This window comes from Micromesistius poutassou (genome assembly GCF_964030765.1).
Source record: "Micromesistius poutassou genome assembly, chromosome: 14".
Taxonomy (NCBI): Eukaryota; Metazoa; Chordata; class Actinopteri; order Gadiformes; family Gadidae; genus Micromesistius; species Micromesistius poutassou.
This window is the reverse complement of record NC_140284.1, coordinates 18686271-18705168: the sequence shown is the minus strand read 5'-3', so window position 1 is coordinate 18705168 and position 18898 is coordinate 18686271. Positions and strand designations below refer to the sequence as shown.

Genomic DNA, 18898 nt, shown 5'->3' with positions numbered 1-18898 from the left:
TGGTCTTCATGCGGCGATAGAGGGCGCCCATGCGCTCGGACCAGGTCCGGATGAGCAGCGCCTGGTCCCGGCCCGTCAGCGACGCCTGCGTCAGCAGACACAGCAGGCCGGTGCCCAGCACGAAGTTGATCTGCAGACGGCCAGAGGTCACAGAGGAGGGCGATGATGTCGATGATATCGCTGATGGAGCTAGACGATCTTTTCATGGTCGATGAGTCCCAAACGTTACCTTTGCTAGTTATGCATAGAAATAGTTATGTTTCGGATTTTTGAGGGTGTCTATTATCTTTCATCTATCTAGCAATTAGCAGTAACGGAGGTAATTTCCCCCGGGGATCAATAAAGTAATCAGAATTTAAATTAATGTGAAAAGGGTGTTTGGTAATGATGTTTAAATAAGTGCTTGGTGTGCTTAAGGGCAACTGGAGGAAAGGCATCGTGGGAATAATCACCTGCAAGTCTGCATTCACAGTCATTTCTAGAGATGTTCCCTCTCTTGTATATATTCTGTGTGTTGTTGGAGCAACCCAGCCTAGCTTCAATACATGGCATACACAGACAAATGCTAGATAGACAGCTTGTGTCTATGCCTGGCAAATCACAGACTTATGCATGGATGCACCGACACGTACACACACACACACACTCACTCATGTTCCATCTCTGAACACATTCGCACACACACACACACACACACACACAGACACACATTAAATCACATTCCCACACGCATAAATGCACACACCAACACACACACTCGCACACACACACACACACACACACACACACACACACACACACACACAGGCAATCCCGTTTAAAAAAGACTGTGCCCTTTATCTTCGCGACTGCGGCTGCAGGACGAGTGCAGGGAACTCAATGCAAATGATGTTCATCGTTGTGGCATAGCGGCAGTTAGTCAGCAGCCAGCCTCCAGAGATCCGCGACCCAGAATAGACCGTCTAGAAGAACACCGCCGGCGCTCTACAGAAAAGTCCCTGCGTCAGGACACTCATGTTCCGGACCGTCACATGCCACTGCAACACTCATGAAACATCTGGACTTCCCAGGAATGTAGGCCTGCTTCTATATCTTTGTATATATATATCATATATATCATTCGATGGGATGCGCGTTGCCCATTCGGCAGCCAGCGCTCACGATCCTCACCGTCCCTGGACGTAGGGGTCCCTCTTCTGCATTCCTTCTCCTGAATTTCCCCCCCCCCGGTTTTGGGGAGTTTTTCCCTTAAAGTCCTTCAGACGGCTTAGGTTAGGGGGTGTAGTATAATGCAGGGTCTTTGAAGCCCTAGGAGACTGGAACTGTGATTAATGGCTAGACTAATTCAACTGACTTGGCACGTTAAAACCGAAGGTCTTGCACCATGAGTTGTATTGTTAGTTGGCATCTTATTAAATCAGTTTGAAACTCAAAGACTGCCTATGAGCAATTATTCTACAGAGGAAGAGAGAGAAACCAAAGATTGGAGCGCTCTGGCGTTAGGCAACGACGGAGAGACACGCGAAGGAGGGACTGTGAAGGTCTCCGCCGTGTTTGTAAGCGATAAGCTCTCCAAGGGTGACGCGGTCCACGCTCCACTGAAGGTTAAATAAACGTTCTCAGCCCTGGGCGTGAGTGAATGTGGAGGCAGCCAGCCACGCGGCCTAGGCCGAGCACTCATCCACACCTGCTATCATAAACCACAACCCTGCCCAGTTAATGGGATGAGGCAGCTTGCACATAAAACTATACGGCGTCAATATTTCATTTCCGTTGCGCTGTGGTATCTTAACCAACACACAGTTGCAACCCTTCCACACACAACCTGCAATTGGACATTCTCCTGGTCGTGTTGTTGTAAAGTGGATATCAGCGCAAGGACAGATGTTCTGTTATGTTGACCCTGGGCAGCAGCCAGTTCTTTATTATATAAATCACCATCTGATGATGCTGATTGCCACGGGCTTAGAGCACACACACACACACCTATACACACATACACACTCACAGCTGCACACACATCCATACGCAGACGCATGTGGAAATACACAGACACACACTGACACAGCCATACAGGCACAACACACAGATAAACACACTCTCACACAGCTGCAGGCTTCATCCACATGCAGCCGCATCCACACACACGCACACACACACACAGACGAACAAACACACATACACACACATCATGCACACAGAACCACTTGTGTGCACACATACGCACACACACAGCCACAAACACACACATACACATACACACACACACACCCCACCTTAACACAGAACTCCCTCAACTCCCAGCGTTTGGGCCTCTGGTTCTGGACCATCTCCTCCAGCAGGGGGGGCTGCTGGGTCAGCACCGCAACCCCCATCAGACGAGCGTGCAGAGCCGTCAGCTGCCGCTCCAGCCGGTAGTCCGTCATGTACTGGAGGAACACCTCCTTCTCCCGTTGGGCGAACTCTGGCTCGGCGCGGACCTGCATGACAGCATCGCCTGGTCAGCACATTCAAGAAACACCGTTTTTGTTTTTTTTGTCTAGAGCAAGATGAGATACGGAGAGCTCAGACGACGGCGCATAAGGGACCTAAGAAACCACAAAGGGAAACGTAATCCTAACTGAAGAGAGTAACTTAATATACCAACAAACATAATAATAGAACAGTGAAAGTGAAACCAAAATTATAATTCCAACTGCTGCAACAGAAAGACTCTTTTTTTTCTTCATCTTCTCTTCATAATAGTATTTAACACTGTTCTTTAGCTCAGTGGGCTAAATACAAACGAGTCGAGTTCTTAAGTACATTCTATTCCTTATATATTTGGACATTTAATTAATTTCACTTATATTTTTGGGCTTTACAGGGTGAAACCAGTTACTTCTATCTATATATTTATATAACTATCTTTAAATCAGTAAATACACAACACTCTTGAGGACCACAAAAGCCCTTCAAGGGCAGCTTCACCTCTATAATTTCTTCTCTGACTTTCAACAGCTCCACTCTGTTAAACTCCTGTCCCTCTAGGGCCCTCTGGTGGCCCATCAGAGGGCCCTAAATCAGACTTTCTTAACGCTACAGGTCGGGACCGAAAAGGGGATCGCAATCCAGTCGGAGGTGTGTGCCACAACCCGACAATGCATAGACACTCTCATACTGGGATAGACAGCTTATCCTAAAATCACCAATTCATTTTCGGATCAATGAAAGACAACAAATAGTGTTTTGGTCCACGAGATGAAACAGTTGAGAGACCCCTATATCCCCTTCCGTCCGTCCCCAGCAGGGCCCTCACCGCAGCGCCGAGCTGGTAGTACACCACTGCCAGGTCCCCCTCCAGCTCATGGACCTCTGCGTCACGGAGGAGCCCCTGGTTCCCAGCACCCAGCTCCTGGTCGATGTAGTCCAGGTTCTTCCTGGCCAGCGCCGCCTCATCCTGTGTGGCCCCACCCCCCAGGTAAGAGCAGATCCCCTGGACCAACACCCTGATCGGTAGAACCAGAACCACAGTTAGACACCCTCTGGACCGCTCTGCTGGTTGAGTTACCAACCTAGCCTTGTTCCACTTCCTGCTTTGTTTTTGTGCCACACACGTTCTATGTAGGGATGTGAATAACTCACATTTTTCATGGTCGAATAATCAGTGGGTGGTTATGAACGAATAATCGATTATTCGATGTGTGCCGACATTCACAAAGGCAGCCATGGATCATCTGCAAGAAATCACTTAATATCTTAAACGCAAAAAAACTAACTTTAACAGTGATCAGTGTTTGTGTGGTATGCATATATATTAATATTTATGCTTGTGTATTGTGTATATTGTTTTTCTGTACATGATTAATAATAATAAAAAAAACTAATAGTGCTACAGAACCAACATTAGTTCCGTCCGTTAATTCTTGTTTATTTGAATGGGAAAAAATGTTAACGGTTGACTTTGACCCTCAGGAACGAATAATCGAATAATCAAATATTCTGACCCATCCCTAGTTCTATGTCTGCCGATTCAGATCCTATTGCTCTCCTAACCAGCTCGGGAAGGATGGGTCCCTCTTCTGTGACTGTAGCCGAGGTGACCTCCCTCCAGGGTTTGGGGAGATGGTCTTTGTCCTTCAGAGAGCTGAGGTTTAGAGGGTGTTTTATAATGTGTGGCTAGGTAAAGCCCTTTGAGACGGGAACTGTGACTGTGGGCTATACAAATAAAACTGACTTGACTTGACAAGAGGCTGACCTAGACCACGTCTGTAGAGACACACTGACTTGCATAATCATATGTCCATGTGTTTATGCCTGGATGAATTGTGAACATCTAACTCTCTTCACCTCTCTGACCTTCCATCTGCCACATTTACATGTTGTAATGTTCTGATTTGTAAATGTGTGTTACCGTTCATTCTCCCACTGTAGGAATGTAGTTATTACCTACCGCAGTATGTAAAGTGTACAGAGAGGCTAAACTCTCGGGTCATGACTGAAGGTCAGAAATAAGCTCACCTCATGGTCTGCATGTAGCCCACCGGCTCCAAAACCTTTCCAAACATCGCCATGTCACGCTCTGTAACCAAGACGACAACATTTCATTATGAGTTCAAGTTCAAGTTCAGCTGTATTGTGACGTGTTTTAAAAAACACCATTGAATACTTTGGCCTCTCCCTGCCTCAACACAAACGACACATCATCCACAGAAAACGACAAAAACCCTACGGATTTACATGGGCTCTGTACACAATGCACTCATATGTATACATTAAATACACAATGCATATGCATATGTGTGTGACAGCTGTTCAGCAACCTGACTGCCTGTGGAAAGAACTGTTACTGAGTCGGATGGTGGGTGATTCAAGACTCTGTTTGAATTGTAATGCTATAAATCACACAAATTGTAGAAACTAAAGTAGTTATGGTTTAAGTTTGATTGTGTGTCTGTGTGCGTCTCACCTCAGTGGCTTTCTCTGCAGGTGTGCTATGACCTTCATGATTCCCTCACTATTTATACGCTCTCCTGATTAACCACAACCTGATAACATGTTTCCCCACCTCCTCCTGATAGAGGAGCTGGCCTCCCCTACACCTCCTCCTGATAGAGGAGCACACAGTAGCATGATGCTATCCTCCCCAACTCCTCCTGATAGAGGAGCATACAGCAGCATAATGATCCTAGCTTCCCCAGTGTCTCCTGAAAGAGGAGCATTCGTCTACAAAGGATGGAAGTTAAGATGTACCTTACATATTCATGTAAGGTACATCTGCCTTAATCTGCTCCAGTCATAGAGTTGCAACTCAGAGCTTTTGGTAATGTTTTCCAGGGGTGATATGAATCCCAGGTTATCCCAGCAGGTGGCGGTAATTCCCTTTTAGGCAAGGCAAGGCAAGGCAACGTTATTGATATAGCACTTTTCATACACAAGGCAGACTCAAAGTGCTTCACATATAAACATTGTCATACAATAAAATAAAGTAATAGATTCGGATTCGGATGTTGTCCGAATCAAATAAAGAACAAAAAGAAGAATACCCCTATTACTCCGATTCTCTAGGTGGCGATATACACATCGCACTGCCTTTTCCGCCACCGCAAAAAAAATATTCGAAAAAGTCACTGTTTTGTATTTTAGTGGCGCGTAAACTCAGCACCGCTTCTGTCTAGACTGTGGTTGTGCTACGTTTTGCAGCGGTTCAGTGGTTCATACCCACCACCTTATGTTCTCGTTGTGAATAATATGGACCCAACGTCGCTCTTCTTCTCCAGGTTGCGGCGGCTCGCCGTCACCCTGGAGACCGAGACGGAGAGCCTACAGGGCGCCTACCAGACCCGCGACGACCACGGTGACGGTCAGTCATGAGTGACTCTGAATGCATTTCTTATATTTTTGGTCGTAACCAGGGGCTTCTCACATTTTTAAGAGTAACAAACAAATGGCATATGCTTCAGTGAACTATGCTATTGCTTTTATATATAAATAAACGACAGTTCGAGTTAGGCGCGGAGTGATGCTGAACTCTGTAAACTGAACGGGCGTCATAGCTGTGTGTATACGCTCATTATACAACAGTTGGGAACCAATCAGATCGCTTGATTTAAGCCGTTTTATAAATAGATGCCTTCATATAGCCCCCCCACCCATAAGGGTCAATACTTATACTCAGTACACTTCCACCATAAGGTGGATAATATCCTAAATAATGATAACCATAATGAGAATAACGATGTTCATCATCATCATCACCATTATCAACATTCATAGAGTGATACTACTCCATGTCGGTACTTATCTAGTGTCATGTCTTTGAACCCTCTAGTGTCACATCCTTGATAAAAACGTACCTTTGTCTTATGTGTTATGAGCAACGGCAGTAACGTTAAATACACATGGACCAGACTTTCATAGTCTCGTAGCTTGTATTCGTGTTCCGTCACCAGTATTTGTGACGGAACATCATTATCTATTTATTTAATTTATCTGTCAGATTCGTCTGTCAACGAAAGAGGAATGGGAGCCTATCACACTCTTTGCAACGAGTTGGCGGACCTCAAGGTAAGATTCACCAATTGGGAACATTACTTTCATACAATAAAATTATAAATACAATTGACAAAATAATATCATGTTATCTATCTTAATCCATCAGTAATAATCATTGCAGTAATAAATGTAAACAAGGTACAATTTTAATATTTGTGATCCAGGGAGAGATGCGAGTCCGGCTGGAGCAGCAGCTGTCCCGGGAGGCGGAGGTGAAGAGCTACTTGGAGGCATGCGGTGTGATGCAGAGACGGATCTCTGACGACATCCACACGCTGAAGGCACACTATGAGACATACGGGTACCAAGCCCCGCCTAACACACACACACGTAAGGAACTAGAGTATTATCATAGATGTTCCTCTCATTGATCATTGATCCCCCCCCCCCCCGCCCTCCTCTCTCTCTGCCTGTCTGTCTCACTTTCTCTTCTCTTCTCTCTGCTCTAACGAACAACAAACAATATGGCCCTTTTTTAATATGAATAGAGTGTTATCTCATCTATCGGAGGAGCGCAGTGTAACCGATAAACCAAACAACCAAAATTGAAACCGGCCAAAAAGATCAGCTGGAGTGATCCACAATAAACAAAACCCCCTTTTATATGTTTGTCACCCACAAAGAGGTCAAAGGTCACATCCCAGAGTCCGCAGACCCCGGGACGGAACAGGGGTCTGCGTCTGGAAAGGAGGAGGAGGAGGAGGAGGAGGATGGATCCACAGAGAGGAAGGACCCCCACCTTCCCTCCACCCCTCAGTCAGCCCAGCCCCCAACCGGTGACCAGCTGCGAACGCCAAAGCTGGCCGACTTTGGCCTGTCAGAGCTGGACCTGAAGCGAATGCTCCACGGGGCCCACGGGTAGGAGCCAGATTGTTTTTCACAGTTTTTCACTCCATATCTCGGTTAAACATTCTTACCACAATAACCCCCGCCACAAATGTCCATTACTGTGAATACCGTCTGTCTTAACTAGGGATGGGTCAGAATATTCGATTATTCGATTATTCGTTCCCGAGGGTCAAAGCCGATTTTTAACATTTGGACCGTTAACATTTTTTCCCATTCAAATAAACAAGAATTAACGGACGGAACTAATGTTGGTTCTGTAGCACTAATAGTTAATCATGTACAGAAAAACAATATACACAATACACAAGCATAAATATTAATATACACAACACAAACACTGATCACTGTTAAAGTTTGTTTTTTTGCGTTTAAGATATTAAGTGATTTCTTGCCGATGATCCATGGCTGCCTTTGTGAATGTCGGCACACATCGAATAATCGATTAATCGTTCATACCACCCACTGATTATTCGACCATGAAAAATTTTAGTTATTCACATCCCTAGTCTTAACCGGCATAGAAACAATGTAAGGGCTCCTCCTGAAAAATACATGTTTAGAACCATGGGGAGCAGGAGAATAATCTCCAATTGTAAGTGCTCAACAGTGACTGCTATCCCGACAATCACACCTTTTTCGGACATACTTCAACATCACCCAGTATAACCGTGAACCGGGATCATTTTGGGCTGGGTTGATCACAGCTCTGAATTCTCCCACCGTCCCCACCCACAGGTGCCCTACAGCGCCGCCCATGCCAGTGCTGAGTTTCCCACCGCTGCAGCCTTCTCTGGCCACGCCCCTCCCCCCCACCTTGCTGGCCACGCCCACGTGTGTTGCGCGGCGCACGGACGCGCAAGAGGAGCTGCCCACACCGCGGATGAAAGACTTTGGCGTCTCTGAGCGAGCGCCGCCCCCCGACAGTGACGGTGACTCCGCCACTGTGGCCCCGCCCCCCGCCACCTCCCAGATGCGCACGCCGCAGCTGTCGGACTTCGGGCTGTCGGAGGCGGACCTGCAGCGCATCGGGGCCATGGGGTAGGGCCGGGAGCTGAGTGTAGAGTTCTGCCTTCGTCGTCCCGTTTGTTTACAACGTCCAACATCCTCCCGACTCGGGAGATAGAGAGACGCGTCTTGTTTTGCAGAGCTGCCTGCCGTCACGCTTCCACGTCACATTAAAGGTTGTATCGGCGATGTTGGGCGACGTCTCTTCTGTTGGTGTTTTGAAGCGAGATCCCAAACAAACAGAGAGCAAAGCTCGCCAGCTCCCTTTTCGTGTTTCGTGCATCCAGTAAAAAAACGATCATGAACGCGGCGCAAAAACCCCACAACACCCGCCCCCTTGTCGGTGATTGGTTGGAATACTATTTACTTTGGTTTTGAGTGGTTGGTACTACCGTTTGTTTTTGTGTGCGCTCTCGGAGCACAGGCTGCCTACAGAGACACGTTTTTTTTTTTGACACCTGCTTATGGGGGCGGGCGGCTAGCGGATCAGAAGAATGTGATCATCTATGTTTCGGCCTAGGATCGCTGATACAACCTTTAACGTGTACACAAGAGGGCAGTAGAGCGCTTCCGACCCCCAGTGCACGCGCACCAGAGGGCAAATCTGGAGCACCACTACAGTCTAAAACAGAACTTAAAGCGTCTAAGGGCTCCTCTGAAAACAACATATTCAGAATTAGATGATGACTAGCTCCAATTATGACTTGATGTTCATGTGCAATGAAATCTCATGCGGTGAAAGTTTTTATTAATCTTTGTACAGTAAAGTATTGGTACCGAATTTACACAATTCCACAGTTAAATATAAGCGAGATGTATAACCGAGTTTGGCTGGGATAATCGTGGACCGAATTTCCCTACATCGACCCCTTCCCACAGGTTTCATGAGGCCCCACCTAAGCCAGCGTTGCCTTTCACGTCACCGCAGTCGTCCCTGGCCCCGCCTCTCTCCCCCGGCATGCCGCTGACGCCCAGGCGTGTTCTGCACATGGAGGAGGAGGAGGAGGAGGAGGAGGAGGAGGAGGAGCTAAGCAGTCCACAGATGAAGGACTTTGGCCTTGTGGAGCACACACTGTGCCTCAACAACGACTTCACCATGGACCTCCACCGGATGGCTACAAGGTGGGACTGGGACGGAGCGCGCGGGATGGGGAGGGGGTGTACATTAGGGATCGACCCATATGGATTTCTTCGGGCTGATACCAATACGATTTCTTTTTTCTTTTCTTTTTTCCCGATTTCATCAGCCTTAGCCGATGACCGATACGCCAATACCGATTTTCTTGAGCCGATATTCTGAGCCGATACTGCTTTTGTTCCCTCAATTGACAGCATAAAAATGACACGATGATGATAGCAAATGTTACAAGTCTCAATTTTAAAAAAGGAATATTTATTGAACTGTCTGTAAATCATGCCAGGGAAAAATAGAATAAAAAATCGGAGAAAAAGATCAGCAGATGCCGATACAAATATTGGCCGGCCGATATATCGGTCGATCACTAGTAGAGTGCATGAAAGGATGTATGGATGTGTGCACGTAGAGATGAAGTGAGCATGGAGTGAGTGTGCGTGTGATCCGGGGAGGGTCCATGTGATGTGGAAAGGCTGGGAGAGGCTGATGTATAGACACGTGATGTATAGAGGGTGCATGTGATTTAGAGGGTGTGCTTGCTGTTCGTCGCTGCTTAACTCCAGCTTTTATTAAATTTCTGCCCAGATCATCAAACCACCACCACCAGCAGCCCCCTCATCCCGCGACCCAGGACCCCCCCCATGAGATGGTGAACCTCCACGCTGAGATGGAGTACCTCACACCTGAGATGCCCAAAATGGAGTCGGTGTTCAGCAACACTCTGATCAAGGTCTGGACCCAGACAACCCTGGTACCGAAACCAACACACCTGGTCCTGGACCAGAGCTAGACCTAACCCAGAACCAGATAGCTACAGGGACAGGGCTGGTCAGGGAGTGGCCATGTGGACAGCCAATGAGAATCTCGCCTTCAGTTTCTTGAAGGTGCAGCGCGGTTTAACTTGCTTTTAAGTGTGTGCAAAGGCACTTGCTGTGCCTTTGCACCAAAGAGGCTGAGGTTAGGCGCACTGTGTGCTGGTCTGTGATAGTAAAGGGCCGCACCGCATCTAAACGGCACCCCCTGTCTGCCCTGTAGAGAAGTGCACGAGGGGCCTGTGAGTCTGGGGACCCCGGCGGCCTGGATGTGGACGGCCCCACCCAGGAGTTCAACCTGCGGTCCCCCCGCGTCAGGCTGGCCTACCAGGATCCCTCCACCCCGGAGATGCCTGACCTCAGCTCCATCACCCAGGACATCTGTAAGGTAGGTCGCCCAGCAAATATACCCATGTATACTCCAGCATTAGTCAACATACCCATACATTTACGTCATCCTAAGTGAATATATAAGCATATAGATACCCTGTTTAATGTAATCATTTGTGAACACAGACCCATGTATATGATCCTAATCAATGTAACGCTAGCATTCTCAATATGGCTGAATGTGACAGTTTTACTCTCACCCTGACTAGATCTGATCCTAAATGGAACAGTATTACTTGTATTGTTACTGCTTATTGTAAACCAACGTATGTAAAGATGATTATATTAGTGTGTAGAGTGTATACACGTAGTGTATACACTGTATGTATACGCAGTTTGTATACACAGGTTGTGTGGCTTTTAAATAACGACACAAACGCATATGACAAAAGAACAGACATGATGGGGCGTGTTATCCACAAGATGCCTGCCATGCTAACCTAGCTGGTTTGTTTGCTAGCTGGTGTTACGCTCTGAGCTGAAGGAGAAGAACGCCAGCGTCACCATGCCGACTCCCAGAGGGCTGGGGAAAGAAAACGGGTAGTTATATGACCCTACTATGACCCCTGATGTTGTGATGAACTATTTACTTTGGGATTAGTAATGACTGTGAATAATCTATCCCCTCCCATCAGAGCTGTGTTGCTGCCCCCGGTGGCGGACCCTGAGTACCATAGTCTCCCTAACTACCTGAGACAGATGTCTCTCAGCAGCCTCAACGACTCCATCCACAAGATCAACACTGCAGCCGCTGCCAAGCACCAACACGGTACGTCACTCCGACTCCACTCTGACTGGAAGCAACCTTATATTAGGGCTGGACTAATCACTGTGGGGTGTGGCACCGTCAGGGTTTAATTTGTAAGAGCAAATGTACTTGGAGGAAGCCTGAAAAGTCTAGTCATTAACAACATTTAGTCATTGAGCAGACATTGTTATCCAAACCGACTGACTAGTCTAGAAGTAGCGATTTCTATTTAAATTCTGATCTCCTTCATTCTATATTAAAACCAAATTGTCTGAAATACCTTACCCGTGTCTTGCTGTGCTTGTGTGCCCTCTACAGGCAAAGCACTGCAGTTCCAGATGGAGGAACTGAAGAGCCTCACAGGGTTGGGCATCAAGGCTCCAATCTACTTTCTGTGTCTGGAGGAGCTTCACCGGCTAAAGCATGTGCAGAGAGTGGGCCAAGGCTCCGTGTACAAGCTCCTCCCCCAGCATTGAGACCCTCACGCCATAGAAAATGTGTTTTCTTACAGTACACAAAAGTTTGTTGTTACTTTTTTTTTTTCATAATGAAACAATTAAAATTCCAGAAAGATAATAGCAGCAAAAAGAGACCTATGAGTAAAGCAATATGCCTAGTGCCACGCAATAGCTTACTGAAGTTATGTACTTTATTTTGTCTGAGTATAATAAATGATCTATAATGGGAAGAAAGTTGTCTGTTTTTCAATTCTGTAGGATGTTATATTGAGCAGAATGTCAAGTCTAAACCGTGCCAAGTAGGCCTATAAGGCTATCAAGGCCACTTTAAGAATGCACAGATATAGCAGCACATTGGGTTCATGGTGTCTTCAGTTGAGTGCCTGAACCTGATTCCGGTCTGATATTTGGTATCTTAAGTGAAGATAAACAGTGTCATAACACATCAGATTAACGCCATGAGGTTTCAATTACATTTTGTAATATAATCAATCATAATCATTGTGGATTACAAAGGTCAGTCAACCAAATGGCGGTAATTTTTTATCCATAATGATTAAGGATACAATCTATAAGTGATTTACTAAGCCCATTTGTTCATCTGTTTGTTGTAGAAGTCTATAAGTAAAATAAAAGATGGACACATTTAGATAAGACCCTCAGGCAAATGTGGCCTTAATCTCAATTGCAGAACAGCTGTTGCAAGCTCATAGTACACTATGAATAAGGTGACACAGAGAGCAGACTCCTTACTGAACAATTTAAAAGTAGATCTGCATATATGTAGTCTTCTCAAACCTTAACCACAGACCCAGTATGTGTCAATCACAGTCGTTTTACTCCTAGTGATCCTAGTCTCAGTGACAGTGACAGGCTATATAAATAAAGTTGCCTTGCCTTGCATAAACAAACATTTTTCCTGTTTATTGGTTGATTTTATTGAAGACCTAAAAAAAAAAACCATGAATGCAAAATGTAGAAATTTCATTGCTGCACTAAAATCATTTTCCCACATTTTCAGTCTTACAGTTGAAAAAAAAAAAAGTTGTTTGCACGAATATCACTTTTAAACAAGCACAAACATCTGTCTGATACACTTTCTAAGAAACACAAGGGTGGAAATGGAAGTGTGCCCGCCCAGGTCAGTAGGGTCTCATACGCATGGGCATCGGGGGTGCTCGGTTGGGGGGGGTGATGGCGATGTCCAGGTAGTCTCCGATCTGGAACCTCTGGGACTGCAGGGTGAGGGCGTCGTCTGGACCCTTCCTCCCCGACACCGTGTTGCCGATGTCCTTCATCCTGGGATCAGAAACGGCCAAGGGATGAAGATGTGGAACCCACAGTGGGACCGGGAACAGAGAGAAGAAGCTCTACGTTATTACTTGCGGTCTGCATTCAAGACTGTTACCATTTTGTCTTTTAGCAGTCACTTCCATCTTTGAAGTGAATACAGAGACATGTCGTTGAGGAGCAGGTCGGGGCTTGGGGTATCTTGTGCAAGAATGCCAACAGGTAGAATGGGCATTGTGGATCAAACTCAGACCCCGTTTGTCAGGGAGTCAAGACACCCCAATCACTACACAGCCCCTATTCTGACCCACATTCCACTATTATCTTAGTGCAGTGAAGCTTCTGGTTAACCTACTAGCCCGAACACTCGGTCAAAAATAAACTACACATTTGAAAAAACATTCCCACCGGTGATACTTGAAACATGGCTTGACACAGGTCGGAACTGTGACTGCTTGGATGAGGATAGATGAATAAATCATGGAGATGGCTGAGGAGTGGTTCGGTTGGTGTGGTTTACCTGTACATCTGTCTCATGGGCTCGGGAAAGACGGTGGCAAAGCTGAAGTGTGTTCCTTTCTTCCGAGCCTCAGGAAACACCTCCTTCACCAGGCTTGTCAGTTCCTTCAGGGTAGCGTCCATCCTGGGAGCATGAATGCCATGTTGAATACTTCACATAACGTGCTCAGTTTATGCAGAGATTATCGTGTAGGTTGTATGTGATGATCTGTCATTTGGAACCTGCTCAGGTACCCCTGGTTGGGAACAACTTAGGCTATGTGAGAAGGTTCAGGAGGCTATCTTTTACTTTCGTAAACCCACATGCAACAACGACAAAGTTATATATTAACTAACGTATTAATATATATATTGTATGATATGGGGTTCATGAGGGGAAAAGTGTGGGAAACTATTCTAGGAGAAAGGCATTTGATAGCCATTTCCCGGATAAATAAATTATGGTCCAAAGAATCATGTGTCTTATGGTGGTCTCACCAGGTGTATATCTGCAGCTCGCTGGCCGGAACGTTCCCACGGGTGAACTCGTCCATGCGGTGATGTCTCCCATTGTTTGTGGTGAACACCCTCAGCAGGAGAGGACATGTCTGGTGGACATCCAGGAACAGACAAACAAACACCATGGAAGTATTATGACGAGAAAATAAACATGAGAACCAACAGACCGTGTATTTACGGCAAACACTGATCGTGCTAAACACATCCACCGTCCACCGTCGGGGGTTTCCAAATAGATGACCAGGAGGACATTGACGTAACACAAACAGGCGTAAATGCACGAAGTAGACTATACTAAATGCACGAAGTAGGCTATACTAAATGCATGAAGTAGGCTATGCTAAATGCGTGCCCTATAATATGATAGCTAGAAAGAATAGATGGTGCTTGTTAGAAACGCACACGGAAAACAAACAATCGCAGACGTGCAGGAAAAGACGGACCTTTTCTCTGTCGATGGGCTTCTCTGGCTCTTTCTTTATCTCCTCTTGGGTGACTCTGGACTCCACGGCCATGGTAATATTCGGCTGCGGTTATTATACTCGTGTTACGGCGAAGAGAAAAGTTTTATCATGCGAAAGGTACTACTATTCATGTACTGCACAATTTCTGTGTGTGTGTGTGTGTAGGCGCCTAATGATGACGTATAATCAAAGGGGTCCATCCATATGGACCTGGTCCAATCGCGTTGTCCGACTACGTCGTCGCAGCTGAACTGACCAATGACTGGGCGTTTGCGCACGGGAGACCACCCCCTCTCGCCAGCCACCATTTTGGGAGTCAAAACACCCACCGACCACGTCTCACACACATACACCGCACTCCATGGGCGGCACCACACACACACGCATCCGCACGCCTTTTCCCCGCCACGCTATGGTGCACACGTGTGTGGTGTCCGGTTGTAGGAACAGACGAACCCCGGGGACCGCCTTATCGTTTTACCGGTTCCCCCGGGACCCGGAGAGGAAGCAGCGGTGGGTCGACGCGGTGAACCGGCCGGGATGGCAGCCGAACGACGGCAGTCGTCTCTGTAGTAGTCACTTCATCTCCGGTATGGCGGCGCGGGTGGGGGGGGGGTGGGTGTGTCAATGAAACAGGCAGATAGTCTTGGGTAAGATGGAGTGGCGTGTGTGATTCTTAAGGGAGAAATTCGAGTTTAAGCTAGAATATCTAAAGATCTTTTTGATTATCCCGAACTTTATCCATCGGAAAAAAAGAGTAAAAAGTATTTTTCTTTTTACATTAGTACATATTTTTTGGTATCTACACAGCAGACCAAACGTTACGTTCTCATCTTTTCTGTTTATTCTGTTGTCCAGGAAAGCAGGTGAAGAACCCTCGTTCCCCAGACTACGTTCCCTCCCTCTTCTCTCCTCCGGCCCCCGACATGAGGGAACCAGCGGACATGAAGGAACCAGAAGACTCTGAGCTCCGGGACAAACAGCAAGCCCAGGTGGAGGCCGCCAATGCCCTGCTCTTCCTCCAGGGACAGGGGCGCGACCCAATCCAGACCCCGACCCCTAGAGGAGACCACCCAGGGCACGAAACCCCCTCGTCGTCCCCCAGTGCAGATGACGGCGACAACGAGGAGGAGGAGGAGGAGAACGATGCTAACTTTGCCAGGGGCAGCAAGAGAGTCCGCGTGGCTGTGAAGGAGGAGGAGTCGGTGGGTCTGGAGGAGGCGGTCAGTGCTCTGCAGAACGAGAACCAGGCCCTCAGGGAGGCGCTGGAGAAGATGTCTCTGTCGGAGAGCTCCCTGAGGAACGACCCGGAGAAGGTTCGCTTCTACACGGGCCTGCCCAACTACTACGTCCTGGAGACGGTCATGTGGCTGCTGGCGCCGCACATGGACGACACCACCAAGGCCTCCCCCAAGAACCCGGCGCGTCTCTCCAAGTTCCAGCAGCTGCTGCTGACCCTGGTGCGCCTGAGGCTGGACCTCCGGCACCAGGACCTGGCGTACCGCTTCGGCGTGCGCGTCGGCACGGTGACCCGGGCGGTGCGCCGCGCGGTGGACGTCATGTCGTCCACGCTGGTGCCCACCGCCGTCTTCTGGCCCTCCAGGGCCGAGCTGCGCAAGAACCTGCCCGCCGCCGTGCGGGCCGCGCACCCCGACTGCGCCGTCATCATCGACTTCTTCACCGTGTCCCTCGAGTGGCCCCCGACCGCCGCCGCCGCCGCCCCCCCGCGCGGAGAGCGAACGGGCCGGGCCGGGGCGGGCGGAAACACCCTCAAGTACCTGATCGGCGTGGCGCCGCAGGGCGTGGTCACCTTTGTCTCCGGGGGCGTGGCCGGCGACGTCGGCGACAAGACCCTGGCGGAGGGGTGCGGCTTCCTCTGCAAGCTCCTCCCGGGCGACGTGGTGCTGGCCAGCCGCGGCCTGGACATCGGCGAGTCGGTGGCGGCCCGCGGAGCGTCGTTCAGGATCGCTGGGGGCGGAGCAGAGCGCGAGAGCAGCCTCTCTCTGCTGGGACACGTGGAGAAGGTCATCGCCATGGTGCGGCGGCGCTACGCCGTGCTGACCGGACCCGTGGAGAGCTGCTTCGCCGCCGACCGCTCCGCCTTCGACAAGGTGGTGCAGGTGGCATGTGCCCTGAACAACCTGTGCATCTCCGCCGCTCCACTCGAGTGACAGAGGCCGGGACAAGGGAACCGCTTCTCATTGGCCGTCGCTGCCTGCGATTGGTCAACAAAACACAATTTCCCTTTTAGTTTTGTATACCGGGCCCCTTTAGTGCCGTTTGGAGTATATTTGAGACCAAAAGCCCCCCGCCCCCCTCCCCAGAAGAAGAACAACAACTGAGACAGGCAGAACCATGGGACCAGGGTGTGACATTATCTCTGTTGTGTGATCGTGATTGGTTCAGTTGATGGTCATTAGTAAAAGCGGTTAAACCCTTTCGCCCAGTTAGGATTAAGCTTGGTGGAAGTACTACAATACACCACAGGTTTATGGGGTGGTAGACAAGTCCCCATGAATGAACGATCCGAACTTGGGCACAATGTTCACCAAAGTTGATGGTCTGAATGAAGGCACACAGTGTTACCTAGACAACACTCTGTTAATATAAACACTGTTAATATGAACACGTGCACGTAGTAGTATGTGCCTGCAAATTATGCACACATGGTAAATACACATGCACACAACTTCAGGTGCTGTTACCAGGGGAATAATGATAGGATGTTGGTACTCCTAGCATTTCAACCCAACCCACAGATGGTTACTTTATTCATTTTTGTGGCAAAATTAGGGAATTTTGGTAATTTTCCAATGAAGGTTGTTGTTTTGTTTATACTTTGTGGAATACAGAGGGCTTATATGTGTTACATGTACAAGATGTTTGTCAATTTAATTAGTCAATATGCATTGACACCCAGTGGTTAAAATGGGAAATGCAGTCCAAATACACACTATTTGGAGAGTTGTCTCCACCCAACCAAACCCTGACTCTGACCCTTGCCTCATGAGCTGAGGAAGTTAACTTCAAACAGGATGTGAATGAAGAGCTTCTCTTCAAGGGTATCAAATAGAGGGTTAATAAGGGATGGATCCTCTTCCCAGGCAGGGCTTCTAACCTATCTTGAAATAAATTGTTCTTTGCCGCTTTAAAATGTTAATTTAAAGGGCCACTACTTTACCACCAGGGGTGAGTGTGATTAGCCATTACAAGCTGTATAAAAATTGGAGTGGCTGTATCACATTTGCTGCCTTCTGTGTCCTCTGTAATTAATTGTAAAGGTCTGAACCGTGATTTTGTGAAGCAGAGGTGTCTGAAATTGTTAACTTGTTCCCTTTATACTGCACTACTTGAGGTGTTTTTCCAGTGCTGTGGGAAATCTGAGTGTATAAATTTGGTTCCCTGTATATTGCATTACTGTCAAGGTGTTAAAAATGTAAGCATTTTTTTTGGTGTCATTTGTTTGAAATGCCATAGCCATCCGTCAGCTATTAGTGACTGAAATGCACTGTGAGAGTCTGGCTCTGCATGAGACAATAATGACTGAATGAATGATTATTTAGTTTCACGCTCAAATCTTACCTACAGCAGCTGTCATGCCCATAATGCACGCAAAATTGAATACACACTTATTTGACCGAATACACTTCACACCGTTAGGTGTCTGGTCCATAATTACTGTCTAAATTCCCCCACTGCCTTCAGTTGTCCTTAGATAGTGTACTTTAAAGTGTTTACCAAATAGGGATTAGGGAACGAGTGAACAACTTTGGATACGGCTCAAGAGACTTGAATTAAGAAGTAGGTTGTCACTTCATGTTGTGGCTTTCAAAAGCCTTGTTGTTCTTAATTAATTTAAAATTAATTTTAACCGCTGCTTCCTGCTGTGAGCATCTAAAGCTCTCTATGGACCTTTGATTTTTAATTGTTATTTTCCAGAATCGTCTGGCACACGACATTAGCTGGTGCCTTAGCGTGGACTTTGTACATCTGTTATTAAACAGACCCACTACATGTTGTTACTGTCACATGTTATTACCATGTTATTGACATGCTATTACCTCTTTGTTTCCATGTTTTATTTACCACGTGAACATGCCCAGTGTGATGTTTAAAGTTGTGGATTTTGGTGGTGTCACGTATGACGTCTTGTATGTTATAAGCGTGGACAGAAGACAGACATGTGTGCCTGTCAT

The 18898-nt window shown here is 47.4% G+C and overlaps 4 protein-coding genes across 4 annotated transcripts in view; 2 read left to right on the top strand and 2 right to left on the bottom strand.

The window, feature by feature from the left end:
• The window catches only part of LOC311358906 (uncharacterized protein), a gene marked incomplete at its 3' end in the record, with an annotated part of 5152 nt that extends 596 nt beyond the window's left edge, over nt 1-4556 (bottom strand). Inside the window, exons 1-4 of the mRNA XM_084479005.1 lie at nt 4501-4556; nt 3299-3488; nt 2277-2480; nt 1-130 (exon numbers count right to left, since the gene is read on the bottom strand). The exon at nt 1-130 is cut by the window's left edge and continues 596 nt beyond it. Coding sequence (XP_084335131.1) covers nt 1-130; nt 2277-2480; nt 3299-3488; nt 4501-4553 — 577 coding nt within the window. The 5' untranslated portion in view covers nt 4554-4556. The remainder of the gene's footprint in view (nt 131-2276; nt 2481-3298; nt 3489-4500) is intronic.
• A 1093-nt stretch (nt 4557-5649) lies between these two features.
• ska3 (spindle and kinetochore associated complex subunit 3) lies at nt 5650-12725 on the top strand. Its single transcript, XM_084478820.1, has 11 exons — nt 5650-5842; nt 6479-6546; nt 6699-6864; nt 7158-7392; nt 8119-8421; nt 9268-9510; nt 10109-10253; nt 10559-10723; nt 11186-11265; nt 11361-11494; nt 11792-12725. The coding sequence occupies exons 1-11, from the start codon at nt 5731-5733 to the stop codon at nt 11947-11949; spliced, it is 1809 nt and encodes a 602-aa protein (XP_084334946.1). The 5' UTR covers nt 5650-5730; the 3' UTR covers nt 11950-12725.
• Nucleotides 12726-12844: 119 nt separating this feature from the next.
• sap18 (Sin3A-associated protein) lies at nt 12845-14864 on the bottom strand. Its single transcript, XM_084478821.1, has 4 exons — nt 14682-14864; nt 14218-14327; nt 13742-13864; nt 12845-13230 (listed from the first exon to the last, which is right to left on the bottom strand). Exons 1-4 carry the CDS (start codon nt 14751-14753, stop codon nt 13074-13076), a joined length of 462 nt encoding a protein of 153 aa, XP_084334947.1. The 5' UTR covers nt 14754-14864; the 3' UTR covers nt 12845-13073.
• A 250-nt stretch (nt 14865-15114) lies between these two features.
• On the top strand, nt 15115-17005 carry LOC311358903 (uncharacterized protein; the record flags this gene model as incomplete). The annotated part of the gene is made up of 2 exons (XM_084479002.1): nt 15115-15292; nt 15561-17005. The coding sequence occupies 2 exons, from the start codon at nt 15115-15117 to the stop codon at nt 16871-16873; spliced, it is 1491 nt and encodes a 496-aa protein (XP_084335128.1). The 3' UTR covers nt 16874-17005.
• Between the last annotated feature and the right edge of the window lie 1893 nt (nt 17006-18898).